The sequence below is a fragment of the Onychomys torridus genome, chromosome 4 (assembly GCF_903995425.1).
Source record: "Onychomys torridus chromosome 4, mOncTor1.1, whole genome shotgun sequence".
NCBI lineage: Eukaryota > Metazoa > Chordata > Mammalia > Rodentia > Cricetidae > Onychomys > Onychomys torridus.
In genome coordinates, this window is record NC_050446.1 from 21,303,570 (window position 1) to 21,322,664 (window position 19,095).

A 19,095-nucleotide genomic window follows, 5' to 3' on the forward strand; every position below is an offset into this window, starting at 1 on the left:
ACATTTCTCCAAGTTCGAAAAGTGAGTGTCATAGTCTTTATTTCAATGGTTTTACAATGACAATACCGTGCTAGTCAGCTTATGTGACAAACACCTGGGAGGAAGAATTCAACTGAAGAACAATTAGTCTGCATCTCAGTGGCAGGTTCTGGTTCATGGTCAGGTGATTCCATTGCCCTAGGACCCACAGTGAAGAAGGTCATAGTAGAGAAGGGTGTCTCATCTCCTGGCACCCAGAAGGCAAGGAGAAAAGTAACTGGAAATGGCCAAAGCTACACACAGTGCCCACAGTGCCCCCTTCCTCCAATGAGGCTCCACCTTCCACAGTTCTACCAAGTATTCAAAGTTTGAGGCCACCAATGGAGTAGACCACTGATTAGATATCGCTCTGTGTAAATAAAGTTCTGATTGGCCAGTGGCCAGGCAGGAAGTATAGGCGGGACAAGAGAGTAGAGAATTCTGGGAAGTAGAAGGTTGGGAGACACCGCTAGCCGCCGCCATGAGAAGCAACATGTAAAGACACTGGTAAGCCACGAGCCATGTGGCAAAGTATAGATTAATAGAAATGGGTTAATTTAAGATAGAAGAAGCAGATAACAAGCAGCCTGCCACGGCCATACAGTTTATAAGCAATATAAGTTTCTGTGTGCTTTCTTGGTTGGGTCTGAGCGACTGTGGGACTGGCGGGTAAGAGAGATTTGTCCTGACTGGGCCAGGCAGGAAAACTCTAACTACACTTTCATGATCAATTTCTATGTCTGATGAACCTCTGTGGTATACCAAAGGGTGTGCTTGCTCATCTCCTCCTGGTCATTGCATCTAATCAAGTTGGCAGGATAGCATCGAAAACATTGTTCACAGAGAACTTATGATTGAGAGCATTGTGCTTTTCTCAAAGTTTGTTTGTTTATTCTAAATTGTTTCATCCTGTTTTCTGGCTAACAGAGGCATATATGATTTATTCCTATATAATCTATATTTTCTATCTGGCTCATTCAAATACATTCAGTGTAAACTAAGTTCAAACTGAAGGAAGACATGTCATCAATTATTCAAATATTCAAATTATTCAAATACCCTCAGCACTCTATCAAGTTTTGCTAGGACAACTCTCTAGGATTCTGCTGTAAAAATATCATGGAATAGTAGGTAACTTTAGCATTTAAGCTTTAGTTTGTCATTTAAAAACAAAACCCCCATGAATGTTCTTCTAAATCATTTAAAAGATAAAAAAATCCTTATATAAGAAAATATTATGTAACTGTGTTTTACTCTACTAAAATGAAATAAATAATATGAGAAAATTAAATTCCCTCATTTTTGATAGTGTCTTGTTCTATTGTATAACATTTATATATTTAAGCATTTGCTAACTTGCACCACAATTTAGTTTCATATACTGGCCACAAAATCCCTACATCAACTGTACACAAAATGCCTTTTGTTATCTTATATTTTAGGTTAGTGGGATGGTTTGGCCATGAACTCAGTACAAGATTTAAGATGGATAACAGTAAGTATATTCAACTTTATCATATGCAATTTTGTTTTGACTTTATTCTAATTTTCAACTGACTTTGTATTCCATGTAATAGACATGCCCCATGGAGAATGCACTTTGAAAATGTCACTGTGGTTTCCAAAATAAGAAATGACATTTCAGTATGTAAGGCTAAGTGTTTATAGATTTAGCATGATTTTGTATTTTATCCCTTTGAAGAGAGATTAAAGGAACTGAAATCTAGCCTGTGGCTCATGTGGCTTGGTCAGATTCCCAAGTAGGAATGGCCAAAACACAGGCAGGGAAGATGGGGCCATTTGGTGATTGAGGCCAGAGCCAGAGAAACATGAATGTCAATCCCAATTTGCTGCTTAATAGTGTTGTGATAATGCCAGTCATTGTTTGTTCTGTTCCACATATTTAATGTGAATAATGTGGGCTTCAGTGTTTGCTTTAAGAGTAAGTTAAATTCAAAATTACAAACCCAATGGCATGCTACAGTCCTTTTAACAAATGTTCACATTTATTCTTGTTCCAAATATTCCCTTGCTATGGCATTTGCCACGTACCAAAGAGTAAGAATCCCTCCCCTATACCAGCTATGTCAATGGGTAGTAAGCTGCCACACACCAGGGTCACATCTACCTTCTTCCTTTTTCCCAGGACTGTGCTCTAGCCTTCTACAACACTGGAGGCATCCATTTTCCTAATAAGCATAAATTCAGGGGTTTTTGTATGTGCCCAGATCTTTGGAACTCTTCAGATGTCTTTAAATTGGCAGTAGCCAGGTCACAGAGTGCTGAAAGACAAGCCTAGTTAGATCAGAAGCCACACTGCTAACCTGTTAGCTTCATGCCAGTCACTTCGGCTGAGGGGAGGTTTCTTACCAGTGGAGAAGAGATTTGAATGGTCAAGAACAGAACTGGCTCTCTTGCCGTGAGACGGAAGCGGCTCTGCCCAGCTTGGTATTGTGGTGCTAAAGCAGCCATGGAGGCACATAGAAGTCACCGAGATGGTTGTCCAATATGCCTTTACTTAAAATGATTTAAAACCAAGTCATGGATTGGACTTTGCCTGCTGGTTTTATTTCAGCTAGCCCAAGGCTTGATAAAATTTCCAAAGAAATTTAACATTTTATTCTTAGTTTTAAGTGAATTTATGACCACATCAATATTATTAGGTTTAACTCACATCACTTCCATGTACTTAATTGAGTTAGGGGGTACAACTTTATTTTCTAGCTCACCACACATAGGCAGATTTTTTTTTGTAAACTCCTCTCCTTTTCCTAAGAAATCCATGTGACCTAATGAAACTCCTAGAGCTAAAACCACCTTCATGGGTCATTTCATTCATCTCTCTGCCTTCAGGTGACTCAGGCTCACATGCCTTCACATCTTGATGTTCTCTCTCATGACATGACATGACATTCATAATATTTTTTAAAGCATAGAGTAAAAAGGAAACACTGTCTTGGAACCAGGGTAGGGTTTGGATGATTTTTATCTTCCTGTGTGGGTTCTAGTGTCAAATCAACTGACAGGGCTAAGCCCAAGTCGTAGGAATTGCCATGGAGTGAAAATACATCAGAATTTTCCCTCCATTGAGTTTCTTTTACATAGTTCAGGAATACCACAGAGGGGGAAGATGGCTTTAAGTCTTACTCTTTAAATATTGACTTTTATAACTGTAAGCCCTTCTTTAAAGTATGTTGTAAATAATGATGTTATACTAATTTTTCAGAACTGCAGTTAATCCCTGGGGCCAATGGATTCCGAATTTCCAACCCTCCAATTTTGTTGGTCTGTCCCTTGCATGCTAGTTTAGAGGTAAGAAACCTGGGCTTCTGCCTTCCCACATCCTTCCTGCATACCTCACCTGGTTGTCACGGGTCCTAAAGAGTTTCTGCTAATCAAAAAGTTCCTGCCATTTCTCTAACAAACGATGGAGAAAAGGCAGCATTTCCTACTGGGACAGTGACTGTGACTATGGCCTTGAATTTGTTTTATTTGTTAATTATGCCCGACATGGGAAGACATGTCTTTTGCTGTTCTCCTGAGACGTGTGTGGACTTGACAGAGTCAATGTTCACCTTTCCATAACCAAATGAGCATGGAACATTGAATTCTAATTTAATTCACTCAAGTAGCTGGTATTTACTGAGGAATTGGCAGGCATTCTTGTAACATCTAAGTATCCTGATACTTCTAGTTCAATAAGCCGAGGAACCACTAAAGTGCCCTGTAAAAAAGTTTCAGGAGGCTTACTCCATAAGGTAACTGAAGAATTAGGGAAACCATACATAGGGTAAGGTAGCCTCACTAAACTGGGGTAGATATTTTTCTTATTGAGATGTCTACAGCATTGTATCCGTGCATAATTTCTAGTATAAACATTCAGTATTTTCTTTTAAATGAATTCATACATTTGTCTAAATTGATTTTACACAATATTAATATTTATAAAATCATTTAGGTTTATAGATATATATGTATACAAAAAGTAGATACAAATAAATGAACATATCTAGAAACCCAAACTGTTAGTGATATTCTAAATCCATTCAAGTAAATATATTACATATAATTATTACTTATCAAGTAATTAAAATTATATAATTTGGGGCTAGAGAAGTGGCTCATGGGTTAAGAATACTGGCTGTATTTTCACAGGACTTGGGTTTGAGTTCAGGCACTCACGTGACAACGCACAACTGTAACTCCAGTCCCAGGGAATCCAATGCCCTCTTCTAACCTCTGTATGCACCATATACACATGTAGCACATGCATAAATATGCATACAGACAAAGACACCCACACACCTAAAATAATAATACATTTCCAAAGTTGTATACTTAATATTGATACATATATCAATTGAATACATTTGACTGAAATGTATTAAAAATCATACCTCTTTAAACAAATGTTTAAACAGATACCTCCTAGCCAAATAAAGATTTGTATTTGTTTTTTAATGCCTTCTAAAATCATCTAATTCATGATGTTTTAGGAAATCTGTTGTGCAGGATTTGAGCTTGAAAGGGGTTTTAAAGAAATCTCTTCTAAACCAAAAATACAGCAGTTCCTCATTATGGTCACTGGATGGCAGTATCCAATTCCTGTTTTTGTACATCTTCACCACTAGATAGTGATAATTGTCTTTCTCATTTCACCCTAGTTTAGGAAGCACCTACTCAGTTTGACCACTAGATGGAGCATGTGCTGTTTTCACCTTTTTGGATTGTTACTTTTTGATAGAAAATAGACCAAGCGACAAGATCGGTTTTCGGCCAGTGTAACACTTTTTAAAGTCTTTTGGAGGACAAGTCTGTTTAGTACTTTGTGTAATGATATTTAGTAGTTGTCTAATGTTATTTAATAACTAGTATCCATGAGGAGAAACTTTGTGTTTAGCAATTTGAAACAGCAGGTGTCATCTCAGTTTGCAAGGTTTTAACAGAAGTGCTAAGCAACCAAGACACACCCTAGGGAGCTAGAGAGTCCTAGCATTTAGCTCATTGCTTCTGATTTCTCTCATCCATATATTCCAAAACTGTCCATTTTATTTTATTTTTATTATTTAAGACAAGATAACCTCCAACTCAGCTCTCTCCACCTTTGGAGTGGGGTCATTGTAGCCCCTGAGGCCACACCCAGCCCCACTCATTTTAACAAACTATCTTTACACAGGGAGGCACTGTCCTCTATCCTACCACTGGTCTACCGTGCTGGATGCTAGATTAGAGCCACCTACACCAACTTTCCATTCTCAGATGAGGACTGACTGATCTTTCCCTTTAAAACCTAAACTTAAACCTACCAAAGCACCTTAGCAGCAGCCTGCAGCTGCGGGACACACAGCTCTCGGCAACTTCTGGACTCCAATTGCAGCCATTCATTATCAAGGCTATGTTCTGGCTAAATGATCCTCCCCCCCTTCCAGTTTTAATTTTTAGACATTTTAATTAAAATATAATTTTGTCTCTTTCTTCTTTTCTCTCCCTCTAGCCCCTCCTCCAATTCATCCCATGCCCTTCCCAAACCTACAGCCTCTTCTTTGATTATTATTGTTGAATATACTACTCAAGCTTTGTTTGGGCTAAAGTGGTTTTGAAGTTTCTTCCTCCACATTTTAAATGGCAAAGGCTTAAAATCAATAAATAACACACAATTCCCATTCCCATTCTCTGATATACTAACCCCCCTGTATTTCTGAGCCACGTCGGTAAGCACTGGCAAGTTTAACTCCTTGGTTGTACTTGTTTATAAGTTGTGTTTGTTTGGTTCTGGGCGAGAGCCAACCATGCTGTGGAGACAAGAAAGGAGAAGTGTCATGGGGAAGGAAACAACGTAAGAAAGGCGGTTCAACGTGGGAGAAAGGCTGACTGATCAGTGAGAGAAGAGCTGAGATAGGGAAGGCAGGCTGGGACAGAAAAAAGACAAAAGTGTTGAGAAGAGAGAGAGAGAGTGGGAGAGCACGCTCCTTACCAAAATGTGACCGATATTTAAATGAAAAAAACAAAGGATTTAACCAGCTTGTCTTGTCTACCTTCCTTTCAAAACTATTCTATATACTTGAGAAACAACTGGAGAATTCTACACTTAAAAATCAATGGGACAGAGACAGAAAGATGTCTCAGCATATAAAGCACTTGCTGCACAAACCAGGGGGCCTGTGTAAATCTAGGTGGAAGGGGAGAACAGAAGTGGCCATGTTCTTCTCAGACCTCCATGTGTGCACCCCAGCATGCACGCCTCCACCCAATGCTCACATACATCTTTAAAAATATATTACTTATGACTTTGTCTACAACTACATTTGCTCAGCTGATACTGTTAAAGTATTTCCTATCATCAGTTTCAAGCTGTCACTTCCTGTTCACTGCTGGGTGGTAGTCACTCACACAACCATTTAAAATACACGGTGGCTGAGCAGGAAGAGAAGGAGGCCGGGAAGAAGCCCACACTCCATCCCACACCACACACTATGGATGACCTCAAACAAGCACAGCTGCTCCTGAATATATTTGCTCTATTTTCGTAAAGAAGATGTTTGGAGCAGAGAATTTCAGAAGTTTCTACAGTTTTCTGACTGCTAAGTTGCAATTTTTATGTATTTTATACTTAATGTTCATATGTTTAATGTATCAGTAAGTGTACAATTTCTACATCTGCTCAGTCTATAAATTTATTTTATGGTATAAACTACAATAACTATTCAAAAACACAAGCTAAGTACTCAGGTTGACTGCAGGGTGATGAAGCCCAAGACAGCAGCAAGGACAAACGTGAGGTGCTTCTTCACAAGGCTTAGGGACCCAAGTTTGAAAATTTAATAAAAGCCAGGTAAGCTTTGTGGCTCATTCCTTATGTCCCAGCACTCAGGAGGCATAGGCAGAGACAGGCGAATATCTGTGAGCTCCAGGCCTCCCAGGGCTGCATAGGAAGACCATGCCTAAAAAAAAAAAAAAAAAGGAATGAATAAAGAAGGAAGGAATGAGAGAAGGAAAAAAGAAAGAAAGGGAAGGGCATGAAGGAAAAAAAGAGAAATAAAATTTAAAAAAAAAGAATTTAAGAGAAAAAAATCCAAACAATGGAATACTCCGCATTCTACATGGTTTCACTCCTTGAAGGGTCTAACCTACCTTGAGGGTCTAGCCTTCTTCCTTGAGGGTCTAGCCTTCTACCCTGAAGATCAAACCCCACCCTCGCTTGAAGTTCTAACCTTCCTAGGTTTATGTTCACTTTACACAGTAACAACAAAATAAAACAAGTAGAGAAACCTGCCAAGAATTCTTTTAAAATCTATAGGATTTTAAAATTGTATTTTTCTTTCTTTTTTGTTGTTTGTTTGTTTGTTTTGAGACAGGGTTTCTTTGTATAGCTTTGGCTGTCCTAGAACTAATTCTGCAGACCAGGCTGGCCTTGAACATACAGAAATCTTCCTGCTTCTGCCTCCCAAGTATTGGGATTAAAGGCGTGCACCACCACTGCCAGGTAAAACTGTATTTTTCAACTTCCTCTTAAAACAATTTTTTTGTGATTCTTGAATGAAGTGAAAAAAAAAAAAAAAGCAACAGGGAAATCAGGCACGTGTTATATTTCCCTCCTAACTCCCATTAACTAGTCTTCGTTTTTTTTGTTGGTTTTTTTTTGTTGTTGTTGTTTTGTTATGTTTTTCCAAGCTGAGGATGAAGCCCCTAGGACTTTAGGCAAGCATTCCAGCACTGAGGCCATCCACAGCTGTCTTAAATGCAGGACCTCAGAACCTACTTCTCAGCTCTGTGAGGACACCATAGGAAGGCTCAGGCCATGTTGTGGTTTGAATGCGGTCCCCACAGATTCAAGTATTTGAGTGTCTGGTCCCCAGCTCACGAAACCATCTTAGAAGGAGATGGAGTTCTGCTGGAGGAAGCAGGACATAAGGACGGTCCTTGGAATTTTATAGTGTGTCCCAACTTCCGGTCTGCCCTGTTCCTGAGTGGGCACAGTGTGACTAGAACTGTTAGCAGACATAAACTCTCCGTTGTTCACATTGCTTCTTGTCAGGTCACAGGTAACAGGAACTGTGACTAGAAAGACCACAGCCACCCTTGTTGTGGCTGTAAGTGGAAAAATAAATTTATATTTATTTTCCTGTGGAAGAGTAAACTATTTTGTAATATAAAAGATAAAATGGGTTGACTTGAAGAGAAAGATGTTTTAGTTATAAAAAAAATCAGCAAAAGCAAATGCCTCATCTTTTTTAAGAACACGAGAAATGCTAATAGTTTCCAAGAGCTTCTTTTACCTGTTGATATAAATGAATTATTAAAAGTGGACCACTTGCTCTCCCTATGCATGGGGTCTTCATTCATTGAGTCATATCATATCCAGGGGAAAACATTCTCCTCACACAGACCTATGTTTTCCTTGTCATTATACCCAGATAATACAGTGTTTACAAGTAGCTACACAGCAGTTGCGCTGTGTTAACAGGATCCTTAAGTATTACAGTGTGTGAGAGGATGTATGAACATCACATGAAAGTCCAATGCTATTATATTTATGGAATTTGGTTGTCAAGGGTTTGGATACTTGTAAGAGTTCCAGAAGCTGATGGAAAGAAGCAACTATATTTTACACATTACCCTATGTGCATATTTGGGGGCCAGTAACTGAACCAGAAAATTTTATAGAGTAGTTTACTAAACAAAATATTTTTTAGAATATTATAATATCCAGAGAGAAACTTGAGCTAATGTATCTCATAGTCTTGTTTCAAACCCTTACGAGCCATGCCTTGCCAATCTGCTCCCACCCTTCAAGGAGTATGATGACCTAAAACCTGACTGGCTTCCCAGAAGCTCCAGCCCACCAACATCTTGTTTTGCAGAAGGTAATGAAATTTCCAGCAACTTGGACCTAAAGTCCTGAAGCTAGTGATGTTGACACCTGATCTCTACAAAGACACCAGCACCTTCCTACACCTGCCTTTGCCTGCAGCTGCTTCCGTGCGCAGCTGTCTCTGCCTTGAACAGGTGCATTCACTCATCTCAAACAGTATTTCCCTCCAGCAATTCCCCAGCCTTATGCACAGACAGAAGATCTAGGGTAGCCATCAGCCTCTGCCTGCGGCTGGATCTTCGCTGACTCACAATCCTAGCAAATCCATACCTCATATGCTGTAGATCCAGAGAAATCTTTGCTTACTGTTTCAAGTCTGATTAGAATGCCTTCTCATACATGCTGTTTATGTCTTGATAAAACCCAGATACCACTAAATGACATCACCCATATTTGTTCTTGATATTTTGGCTCATGTTATAGCAAAGGACATTAAATGGCATGCCATATATATCATGCTGTTAACATTTCCCCCAGTTCTTACATGGAGGATAAATTTTTAAACAAAACAGAAAAGCATGTCTGCTATGGCCCATAACTTTACTACACCAATTACTATACCTTATATTATGATAGGCCCATCAGACAACAAAGGACAGTATTTTACACAACTGTTAGCCTTTTGCAAGGAAAGGAGAGGTGGAAGGTAGTGGTGATTAAATTCCTCAGCAACAATAAGTATTTATGCCACATTATTAGCTTCCCTGAGAAAAATCAGCTTCATAATTTAACTTTTAAAAAGATAAGCTAGGTGGTGGTGAATCACACCTTTAATCCAAGCACTCAGGAGGCAGGCGCAGCTGGATCTCTGAGTTCAAGGACAGCCTGGTCTACACAGCAAGTTCCAGAACAGTCAGAGCCAAACAGAAAAACACTGTCTCAGAAAACAAACGAACAACAACAAAATACTACTGATTTGGGAAAATGTAGTGATCACCAAGACATTGTGGACAATACCAGCAACCTCATTTACAAATGTATTTGTCTTGTTTTGAGTGGACTGTGGAACAAACTACAGACAACAGTTGAATGGTCTGAAGCAGAAATATTCTTCTCTTGCAAACATTGTTTAAATGGCATTTGCATATATTTTATGTCATGGAAACTTTACCTTCATTGTTTAATGATAAAGCATTAAAAGAAGGCATGTTTCCACAGAGAAAAGATTTTCTACAATGTGTTTTTTTAATAGATCAAAAATCGGAATTTCCTTTTTTAATGTGATTTACATTTAACTTTCACTTCTCTTTGAATCAGAAGCCACTGCTAATCTGATTGTCATTCTCAGCTCTTTCAGAAAGCAACTATGACAGCACTGAGGAGAAAATCCATTCTGCTGACAGGCTATCTGGAATACATGCTCAAACAATACTACAGCAAAGAGAACAGAGAAAACAAGGGGCCCATTGTGAACATCATCACCCCTTCCAGAGCAGAGGAACGAGGCTGCCAGTTAACACTGACCTTTTCCATTTCCAGGAAAGGCGTTTTTGAGGAACTGGAAAAAAGAGGAGTCGTTGTGAGTATATGATCAGTTTATGTCTTGCACTGAACCACAGTTTCTCTTTGGGCTCCAAGTTGGGATGAGTCTTAGGTTCCTCAGTTCACCCTTTATTACATATCATTCCCATTAGCCAGTCAGGATGTCAAACACCAACTCAGCACTCAGCACTCCGCTGATGGATAGCCAGAAGGGCCCTCTGTTGTTTCTGATCAAATGGAATACATGACAAATCCTGCTTTTGAAAAATAATCTTATGTTATTTTCTCAGTTTTTTGACAACTAAGCAGAGATATATTTCATCAGACTCGGTGAAGATAAAGTTTTCACCAGTTTGGCTTTGTAAAAAGTATGTGTGTGTGTGTGTGTGTGTGTGTGTGTGTGTGTGTGTGTGTGTGTGATGTAAATTATGGGGTTAAAGATAACCCTTTTATATTTTATTGAAAGAAATAAATCTGATCGCCCTCGTTTGGTTGATTAAACTAAATTAATCTCATTTTGGCACTTCAATCAAAAACAATGTGGTGACATTTCTGAGGAATGAGAACTAGACAAAGAATATTGACCGTTGCTTAAACCCTGTGTTTAGGTGGCATTCTTAGCCTTTTGCGAAGAACTGACACATATTACTGAGGTAGTTGCAAGAAAAAAGGTATATGAATTCTGTTGCATTCCACTCATTAGTACTCACAGCTTTAGAAAGTTTACCCTGCCTCGGAGCTCATGTTATAGTAACAGCATTGAAAACCAAGCTGAGGCCCTTCCAAGCTCTATTCTCTCAGGAAATCTATGCTCTTGTGGCTTGAGATTTTCCATATTTATTTTGAGTTTAATAACACTACAAAGAGTCATTATAGAAATTAAACAGGATAGCATATATTATAGATATAGATAGATGATATTAACTGATGTCTATTGTTGACATTCCTTAAAGTTGGCCATGGTGATGACTAGGCCAGATAAAATTATTTATTCCTACTTCCAAACCCATCAACAGTCCAAGGGACATAAAGCAAGTCCTTTCTCCATGGTCAGGGACTTGAGAATTAACTAAAGAGTGATTTCTAAAACTCCTAGAATCTCACCAAGGCACTTGTACATTTACATTGGTCCCATGGAGCCATCTGATCCAGGGCTTACCCTCTGGAAAGCTGGTTATAGGATCCACTTTGAAAGATAACTCTCAGTGTCTTCAAAAACATAATTTGAACATTCACATGAGAACCCACTGTTGGTGTCATTATTAAGAGCAAAGTTTAGACTAACAGAGACATAGAGTTTTACTTACAGTGACAGAAAAAAAAAAGCTCATATATTGTGTTATAGGGAAGTCATGGTCTATGGAATCTTATCATGTAAGTAGAATTTCTGTGTATGGATATCACTTAGACGATGGCTTTATGTTTTGTTTTGTTTTTTCTCTCCAGTGTGACAAGCGAGAACCAGATGGTATCCGTGTGGCCCCTGTTCCTCTCTATAATTCTTTCCATGATGTTTATAAGTTTGTCAGATTGCTCACTGCCATACTTGACTCTTCAGAAACTAGCCGTGTTTTCTAGAATCACTTAAGCAAATCTCATTTCACTACTATTGAATTCCAGTCATTAAAAAATATATGGAACTTGATTGCCTAGAATTGGTGATAATTATATAAACTTAGATAAAACTTGATACCTGTTTTAATGATGGTGTTGTTGGGGAATGTAGTGTCTCTGGGACTGGGGAGTCAGACATGACGTGACATGACTCCAGCCTGTAGGTCACTGTCTTGATCAGCTGTGTATTCCATGGCCACTGAAAGATTTTCTGTTTAATTTGTGATTGAACTGACAGCTTTATAATGTATGAGGATGTCTTGCATCATCATTGGAAGTGTTGCTTTAATTTTGATGTAAAAAATGTTTTTCATTTAAAGCTTATAATTGAATCATCTAAAGTATGTATGACCATGTGATGTTCCACCCAGTTCCAGGAAAAGAAACCCCATTTTCTATGCTGTTACAATTGTGTGTATGTGTGTGTGTGTGTATGTGTGTGTGTGTGTGTGTGCATTGTGTGTGTGTGTGTGTGTATGTGTGTGTGTGTGTGTACCCATGTAACTTCACATACATGAGGGATGATGGTGAGAGTACTTAGGCTACATGCTCATGTGAAGCCAGAGGTCAACACTGGGTATCTTCCTCAATCACTGTCCTCTTAATTTTTAAATTTTTTATTCATTTATTTTTATGCATATGAGTGTTTTGATTGCATGTATGTCTGTCCATTACGTACATGCTGTATCTACAGCAGCTAGAATGGGGTGTCAGATCACCTGGGACTGGAGTTACAGCCATTGGTGAGCCACTGTGTGGGTGCTAAGAATCAAACCCAGGTCCTCTGGAGGATCAGCCAGTGCTCTGGTCCTCTGAAATATCTCCCCAGCCCTTCCACCTCACATTTTGATACAGGCTTTCTCACCAAATCTAGAGCTCACTCCTTCAGCTACCAGTGAGTCTTCGGGGTTTCTCTGTCTCTGCCCTCTCTCATTAGTGCTGGGATATAGATGTATGCTGCTGCTACACATAGATTTTACATGGCTTCTGGAATCTGAACACTGGTCCTAGTGTTTGTGCATCAAGCACTTCAACCACCAAGCATTCCCCAGATATCACATTGTCATTTTAATGTTCTTTATATTTGTTCTTTGTGTCTTTCACATCATGCATCTCTATCTCATTCATTTCCCCATCCCTTTGTATCCGCCCTCTGCCCTTGTAGCCTCCCCTCCAAAATAAAATAAAATAAAATAAATAAAATTTAAAAGAAAAAAATCAGTCTCATCATGGAAGCTGTAGTGTCACACACTGAGTCATGCAGTAAACCTTTTTATCCATATATCTTTATTTGCAAATGTTCATTGCAAAGAGTTGTTGGTCTGGTTCGAGGCCTCTGGTTTCTGCTACGTTATCAATGCTGGATCCTCACTGAGACTCCTGTTGTTGCCTTGTGTCATGGAGGTCCTGCAGCTTTGAGTCCATGATCCAGCAGGTAACAGATGGGATGGATGTTGGGGTGTGCCAACTCAGAACCCTTGTTCAGGGCCTGGGTAGTTGCAAAGTTAATAGGCCTGCCAGGTCTCCCTTGTCCTCACCACCAGATTGAGCTCTCCTGCATTGCCCTGGCTAGTTTACCCATTGCAGCAATGAGCAAGGGATGGGGCTTTCATGTCCCCAGGGTTGGTTTTCCCACACCTACACCTTCAGGGACAGGTCTACTGTGTTGCACAGGTGTTAATGGGGAGGGGGGTATGCCATCTCTCCCCTGCCCATGCTGCCACATAACAGGTGATTAATGGTGACTGCTCTCCCATGTTCACAACCTCGGGGCTGGCTTACCCACACCTCTGCCAATGGGATTGGCTTTATTGTGCTGCCCAGGCGAGTCAGCGGCTGGTAAGGGAGAGGGTCAGCTCCCTCACACACCACAGGTGGCAGGAATAAAGGGGAAATGGCATCTTTCTCTTGCCCTCACCACCACATGGCAGACAAAGGAGAGGGGTGGCTAGCTATCCCAATTTCACACCCTCGGGGCTATCTCACCTGCATCTCTGCCACCAGAGTCAGCTCTACTGCGCTGCCCAGGCCACGAACAGGGCTCACTTTTCTGAGCACTGAAGCTGGTAAAAGGAAAGGTCAGCTTTTTTGTCTGTAACAGGTGGTGAGGGGTAAGGGGGGCATCTCTCTCCCACCCTCACCACCACATGAGAGAAGAGTTGTGGGGACAACAATCCCACTCTCACAACCTCAGGGCTAGCTCATCTACACCTCCACCAACAGAGTTGGCTCTGTTGTGTTGCCCAGGCAAAGTGCAGGGCCTGCTTTTCCCGGTGTTGCAGCTGGTAAAGGGGTTGATCAGCTCCCTAGCAACCTGGAGGAGGTAGGGGTGGGGGACATCTTTCCCTCTCCCCACCACCACACCACAGATGAAGGAGGCGGTACCAGCTATGCCCCTCTCCCATCTTCAGAGCTCAGCCATGGCTTTTGATGCTACTACTAATATGTATTTATTGGCAAAGTACTCTAAATTTGCATGTATAAATAGCAAGATATGATGATTACAACATGATCGGTGGTACTAATTTGATAAACTTGAATTAAATAAACTAGATCAAACAACTACTTTTGATGCAGTAAATAATAAGAAGTGAGACTATATTCAACAGCTACCAACACACACACACACACACACACACACACACACACACACACCCACACCACTCTTGTTTACTAAGCAGTTCGATTCCATGTGTTCACTAATATATTGGTTAATGCAACAAAGCTCTCCACTTAATTATCTTACCTTCATTGATGGAATGGCCCTCAGGACATTGAACCTCATACATACATGGACTCCTATATGGGATAGTTTTTGAGTTACACAGTGGTCAACAAAACAGACACAGTTTCCATTTCCAAGGAACATAGATCCATGGAGTTCAGCCCATTAGTCCTGGAAAAAAAATTAAAAAAGAATACTTAATTACAACTGGCAGCTGTTATACCCAGAGTCACCAAAAGACCACCAGAGATCGAATCTGATGCAAAAGCAAAGAGTCTTTGAATTGTGAGTTAACTCAGGACTCTCTGTCCATCTGATGCAGCAGCAGAGCAGGGGAGACCCAGAGTAGCAATAGGGCAGGGTTTTTAAAGCAAGAGGGGCTTGGGGTCTACAGACTACACACGGACAGACAGACTCAGGATTGGTTTATGTGAGTGGCAATCATGTTAGTAACTTTTAATTGCCTAGGGTTAGTTGGGGGTTACAGTTAACCATTTTGAGGCAGGCCTAGACAAGTCCCAGGCTTTGTCCTTGAGCTGCCTTGGAGGCTGGGAGGCCTAGCATGTTTTGACTGTGGGGGCTGCTCAGTGGCCCAGGCTCTGTCCTTGACTCATGAACATAACTCTAAGTTGGTAAGGGCTCCCAGATAGTAAACAATTAGCTGAACCTTGAGTGGTCAGAGTGTGTGCAGAAAGGGAGCTACTGCAAGGGCTATGTTCATGGCCTTTCCAGAAACTGCTTGCTCAAGTCTGAGGAAATTGAAATTGAGGCCTGATCCCTGAGAGAAGAATGAGCAGCCTTTTATGGCATCTGCCTGATCCTTTCAGTAACATCTGTTGATGATGTCCTAGGTAGTTCTCTGTTGCTGGGATAAACATTGTGCTGGCTAGTGTTTTGTCAACTGGACACAGGCTAGAGTCATTTGTGAAGAAAGAACCTCAAATGAGAAAATGCCTCCCCCAGATTGGCTTGTAAGCAAGCTTGTGGTATGTGTTCATAACTGATGATTGATGTGGGAGGACCCAGCTCACTGAGGATGATGCCACTCCTTGACAGGTAGCCCTGGGTGCTATAAAGCAGTCTGACAAAGTTATGAGGAAAAGCCAGTAAACATCATTCCTCCATGACTTCTTTTTAAGTTTCTACCTACAGGTTTCTGCCTTGAATATCTGTCCCAACTTCCTTGGATGATGGATCACAGACTGTAAGGCGAAATAAACCATTTGCTTTCCAAGTTGCTTTTGGTCATGGTGTTTTATCACAGCAGTAGAAATGTTAACAAGGACAAATGCCATCACCAAAAATGACTTAGGGAGGAAGTAGTTTATTTCATCTTACAGGTTGCACAACCCACTGCTGAATGAAGTCAGGGCAGGAGCTCCAGCAAGCCAGGAATTTGAAGCAGAAACCATGGAGACATTCTGCTTACTTGCTTGCTCACAGGCTTCTGTTCAGCTATCTATCTCATACAGCCCAGGCCCATCTACCCACGATGTACTGACCCACAGTGCCTGGCCCTCCCACATCAATTAGCAAACAACTGAATGCCCACAGACATGCCCACAGGAAAATCTGATACAGGAAATGTCCTAAATGAAACTCTCTCAGATAAGTCTGGGCTTGTCAGGTTGACAGGTGAAGCTAATGAGGACTGATGATAAATAGATGACAGTATGAACTGGAAGACTTAACCTATATGTTTGAGCAAGGGGAAGTGTTTGAAGATGTTTATAAGTTTATATTAAAACTATTTCATGCTAATCATACTAATGTTTTATCAAATTATAAACAGAAACCATGGAAGGAATGCCATATGCACATAACCCACAATGAAATAAAGTGTTACAAACCTGTTCTGTTTCCTCTCCCCTGATGTTAGGTTTGTAAAATAACTTCCCTGTTTTCGAGAGTTTTCTATTCATGTATACTCATAAAAATTAATTCATTTTACTGTATAATAACATTGTGTAAATGTAATAGCGTTGAATCTACTCAACTGCTTTTGCTCAACATCATTTTATTTTCTGAGATTCACCTATTTATTTTGATTATCATTGAAATATAGTATTCTATTCTGGTAATAGTTTACAAACATTTAGAGACAATTTATAAGTCACCTTTATGCTTTAATATATCTGAGAACTTTTTCCTGGGCATTTTCAAGTAATTTTATTGTATTTTTCCCATGGAGATGATTATATAAACTGTAATTATTTTCTCTTTCATAATTCCATTTTTTGTGTGTGTGTAGGTGTGAGGAAGAGAGAGAGAGAGAGAAGAGAAAGAGAGGAAAGAGAGGAGATGTGGGTTAACTTTTGTAGAGATCTGGCCAATCTCTGTTTTCTTTCTTCAATTACAAACTGCCTTAATTACTACAACATAGTAGGACCTAGCATCTGCTAAGTGAAATAGCTCATCTTTTATTTTTAAAAGATTGCCTTGGGTGTCCTGGGCCTCTTTACTTTTACTTATAAATTTAGAATATATCTAAATAAATTTAGAATAAATGTATTGTGCTCTATAAAATCTCTTGCTGGGATTTCAATTGAATGGCAATTAAATTTTAGTGCAATTTTGGAAGAATTAACTCATTTCAATGTTGAGTCTTCTTACTCAAGAACATAACATTTACTTTCATTTATTTATGACTTCTTTAATGTTTTTTTGAAAAGTTTTATTTTCTCTATTAAGACACTGCACAGTTAGAGTTCAGAGCACTGAACCCCTCGCATGCACTATTGCATTACATGCTACCTTTTGTAAATGGTTCACTGACAGTTGACACTGCACAGATGTTCAATTGATAGGTACATTTTGAATTTTTATTTAAAATCTAACTCTTTAATGCTCAAAGGCAGAGTCTTCCATGCAAGGAGTCATTATCTGCAAAGAAACTCCATTTCTACTTCCTTTCTAATTTTGGAGATTTATTTTTTCTTGTTTCTTTTTATCATTTTATCACCCAAAAGCTAAAGGGTTTGAACACATGGTTTCCAGGTGGAGATTTTAATTTTGAAGGTTACAGAACCTATTGGATTATGGAGTATAGCTGACAAATGTTAGGCCACTGGGACATGGGGCTCTGAGGAGAAACTTCCAGGGGATGGCTACTCCCTAAATCCTTCCTGCCTTCAGTTGCTTCCTGTCAAGTATTTGATCATAGCAAAGAGACAAGTGATGAATATAGTATGTGTATGCATGTGTGTTCAATCTGTTTTATCCTTTTACTTGTATGGAAACAGTTCATTTTCTCTAGCTCCTCCCACTCTGGTGCCGGAGTTCAAACCCAGGACCTTGTCCCTAGTGGACAAACCCTTCACCACTGAGCTATACCCCAGCATTTCGATTTTGCAAGAATGTCTCCTTGTGCAGTTCAGCCTGGCCTCATTGGGCTTGCACACTTATTTATTGCCTGAGATGGATGTACAGCCATGCCTATCTTCCCTGGTTGATGTTAATGCATGTGCTTGACAAAGTTGAAAATTAGCCCTTTTCTTTTCATCCTCCTCCTGTGCCCTGAGCCTCTGGCTCCCACACTGGTCATTTGGTGCTCAAACTTGGGCTGCTTTCCACCAATGAAATCATATACTGAGATGTCTGCTCACACTTCATCTCATTTAAATCACACCAAGGGACTGCATTTAGGGTTAGTTTGAATTTGGTTTAATGGGAATTTTCTACTAGACTTCAGAAAAAAAGAAAAAAGGAAAAAAAAAAAAAAACCTCTGTTATTTCCCCACAACCCTAAAAGAAGTGATTTTCTTTGCTATACAATTCTATACTGAGGATTATTTTTCTCTTAAGAAATAGACACTCTTAATTCACTCTCTTAGCATTCAGCCACTGCTTGCATTTTTTTACTTTAACAATTTGTAATTAAAGCAATATTTGGATGAAATTTTGCTTTAACTGATAGCATATCCAAGATCTGAGAATTACCCTTTAAGATTTTGGATGAATACCCTAGCTCTGGTGTCATTTGTTCCAACATTATCTTTTTTGAAACTCCATTAAGATATTGCACCCTCATTCTTATTACTAACATGTCTCTCATATTTTCTGAGTTTGTAGATAACATTCTCAATTGCAACTTTAAAAAAAGTATGTGTATGAGAGTTTTACCTCTATATATGTCTGTGTACCTCATGTGTGCAGAAAAGGGCCAGAAAGGGGCATTACATGACATGGGTCTGGAGTTACAGGCTATAAGCCACCAATTGGGTAAAGGAAATTGAACCCGGGTCCTATGGAATAGCATCCAGGGCTCTTCACTGCTGAAGCCTCTTGATTACAACTTTTAAAACATATTTTGAATTTTTATACATTTTATTCTATTTTCTAAAAATACCATGGACATTCTTGATCTTTTGATGCCATGTTTTTA

General features: G+C 39.7%; 1 protein-coding gene across 1 annotated transcript in view; it reads left to right on the forward strand.

Annotated features, from left to right (window-relative positions):
* The window catches only part of Kynu (kynureninase), a 136,949-nt gene extending 124,644 nt beyond the window's left edge, over positions 1-12,305 (forward strand). Inside the window, exons 11-14 of the mRNA XM_036185801.1 lie at positions 1,461-1,513; positions 3,245-3,330; positions 10,179-10,409; positions 11,819-12,305. Of these exons, the coding sequence (XP_036041694.1) occupies positions 1,461-1,513; positions 3,245-3,330; positions 10,179-10,409; positions 11,819-11,950 (502 nt within the window). The 3' untranslated portion in view covers positions 11,951-12,305. The remainder of the gene's footprint in view (positions 1-1,460; positions 1,514-3,244; positions 3,331-10,178; positions 10,410-11,818) is intronic.
* The last annotated feature ends 6,790 nt before the right edge of the window (positions 12,306-19,095 follow it).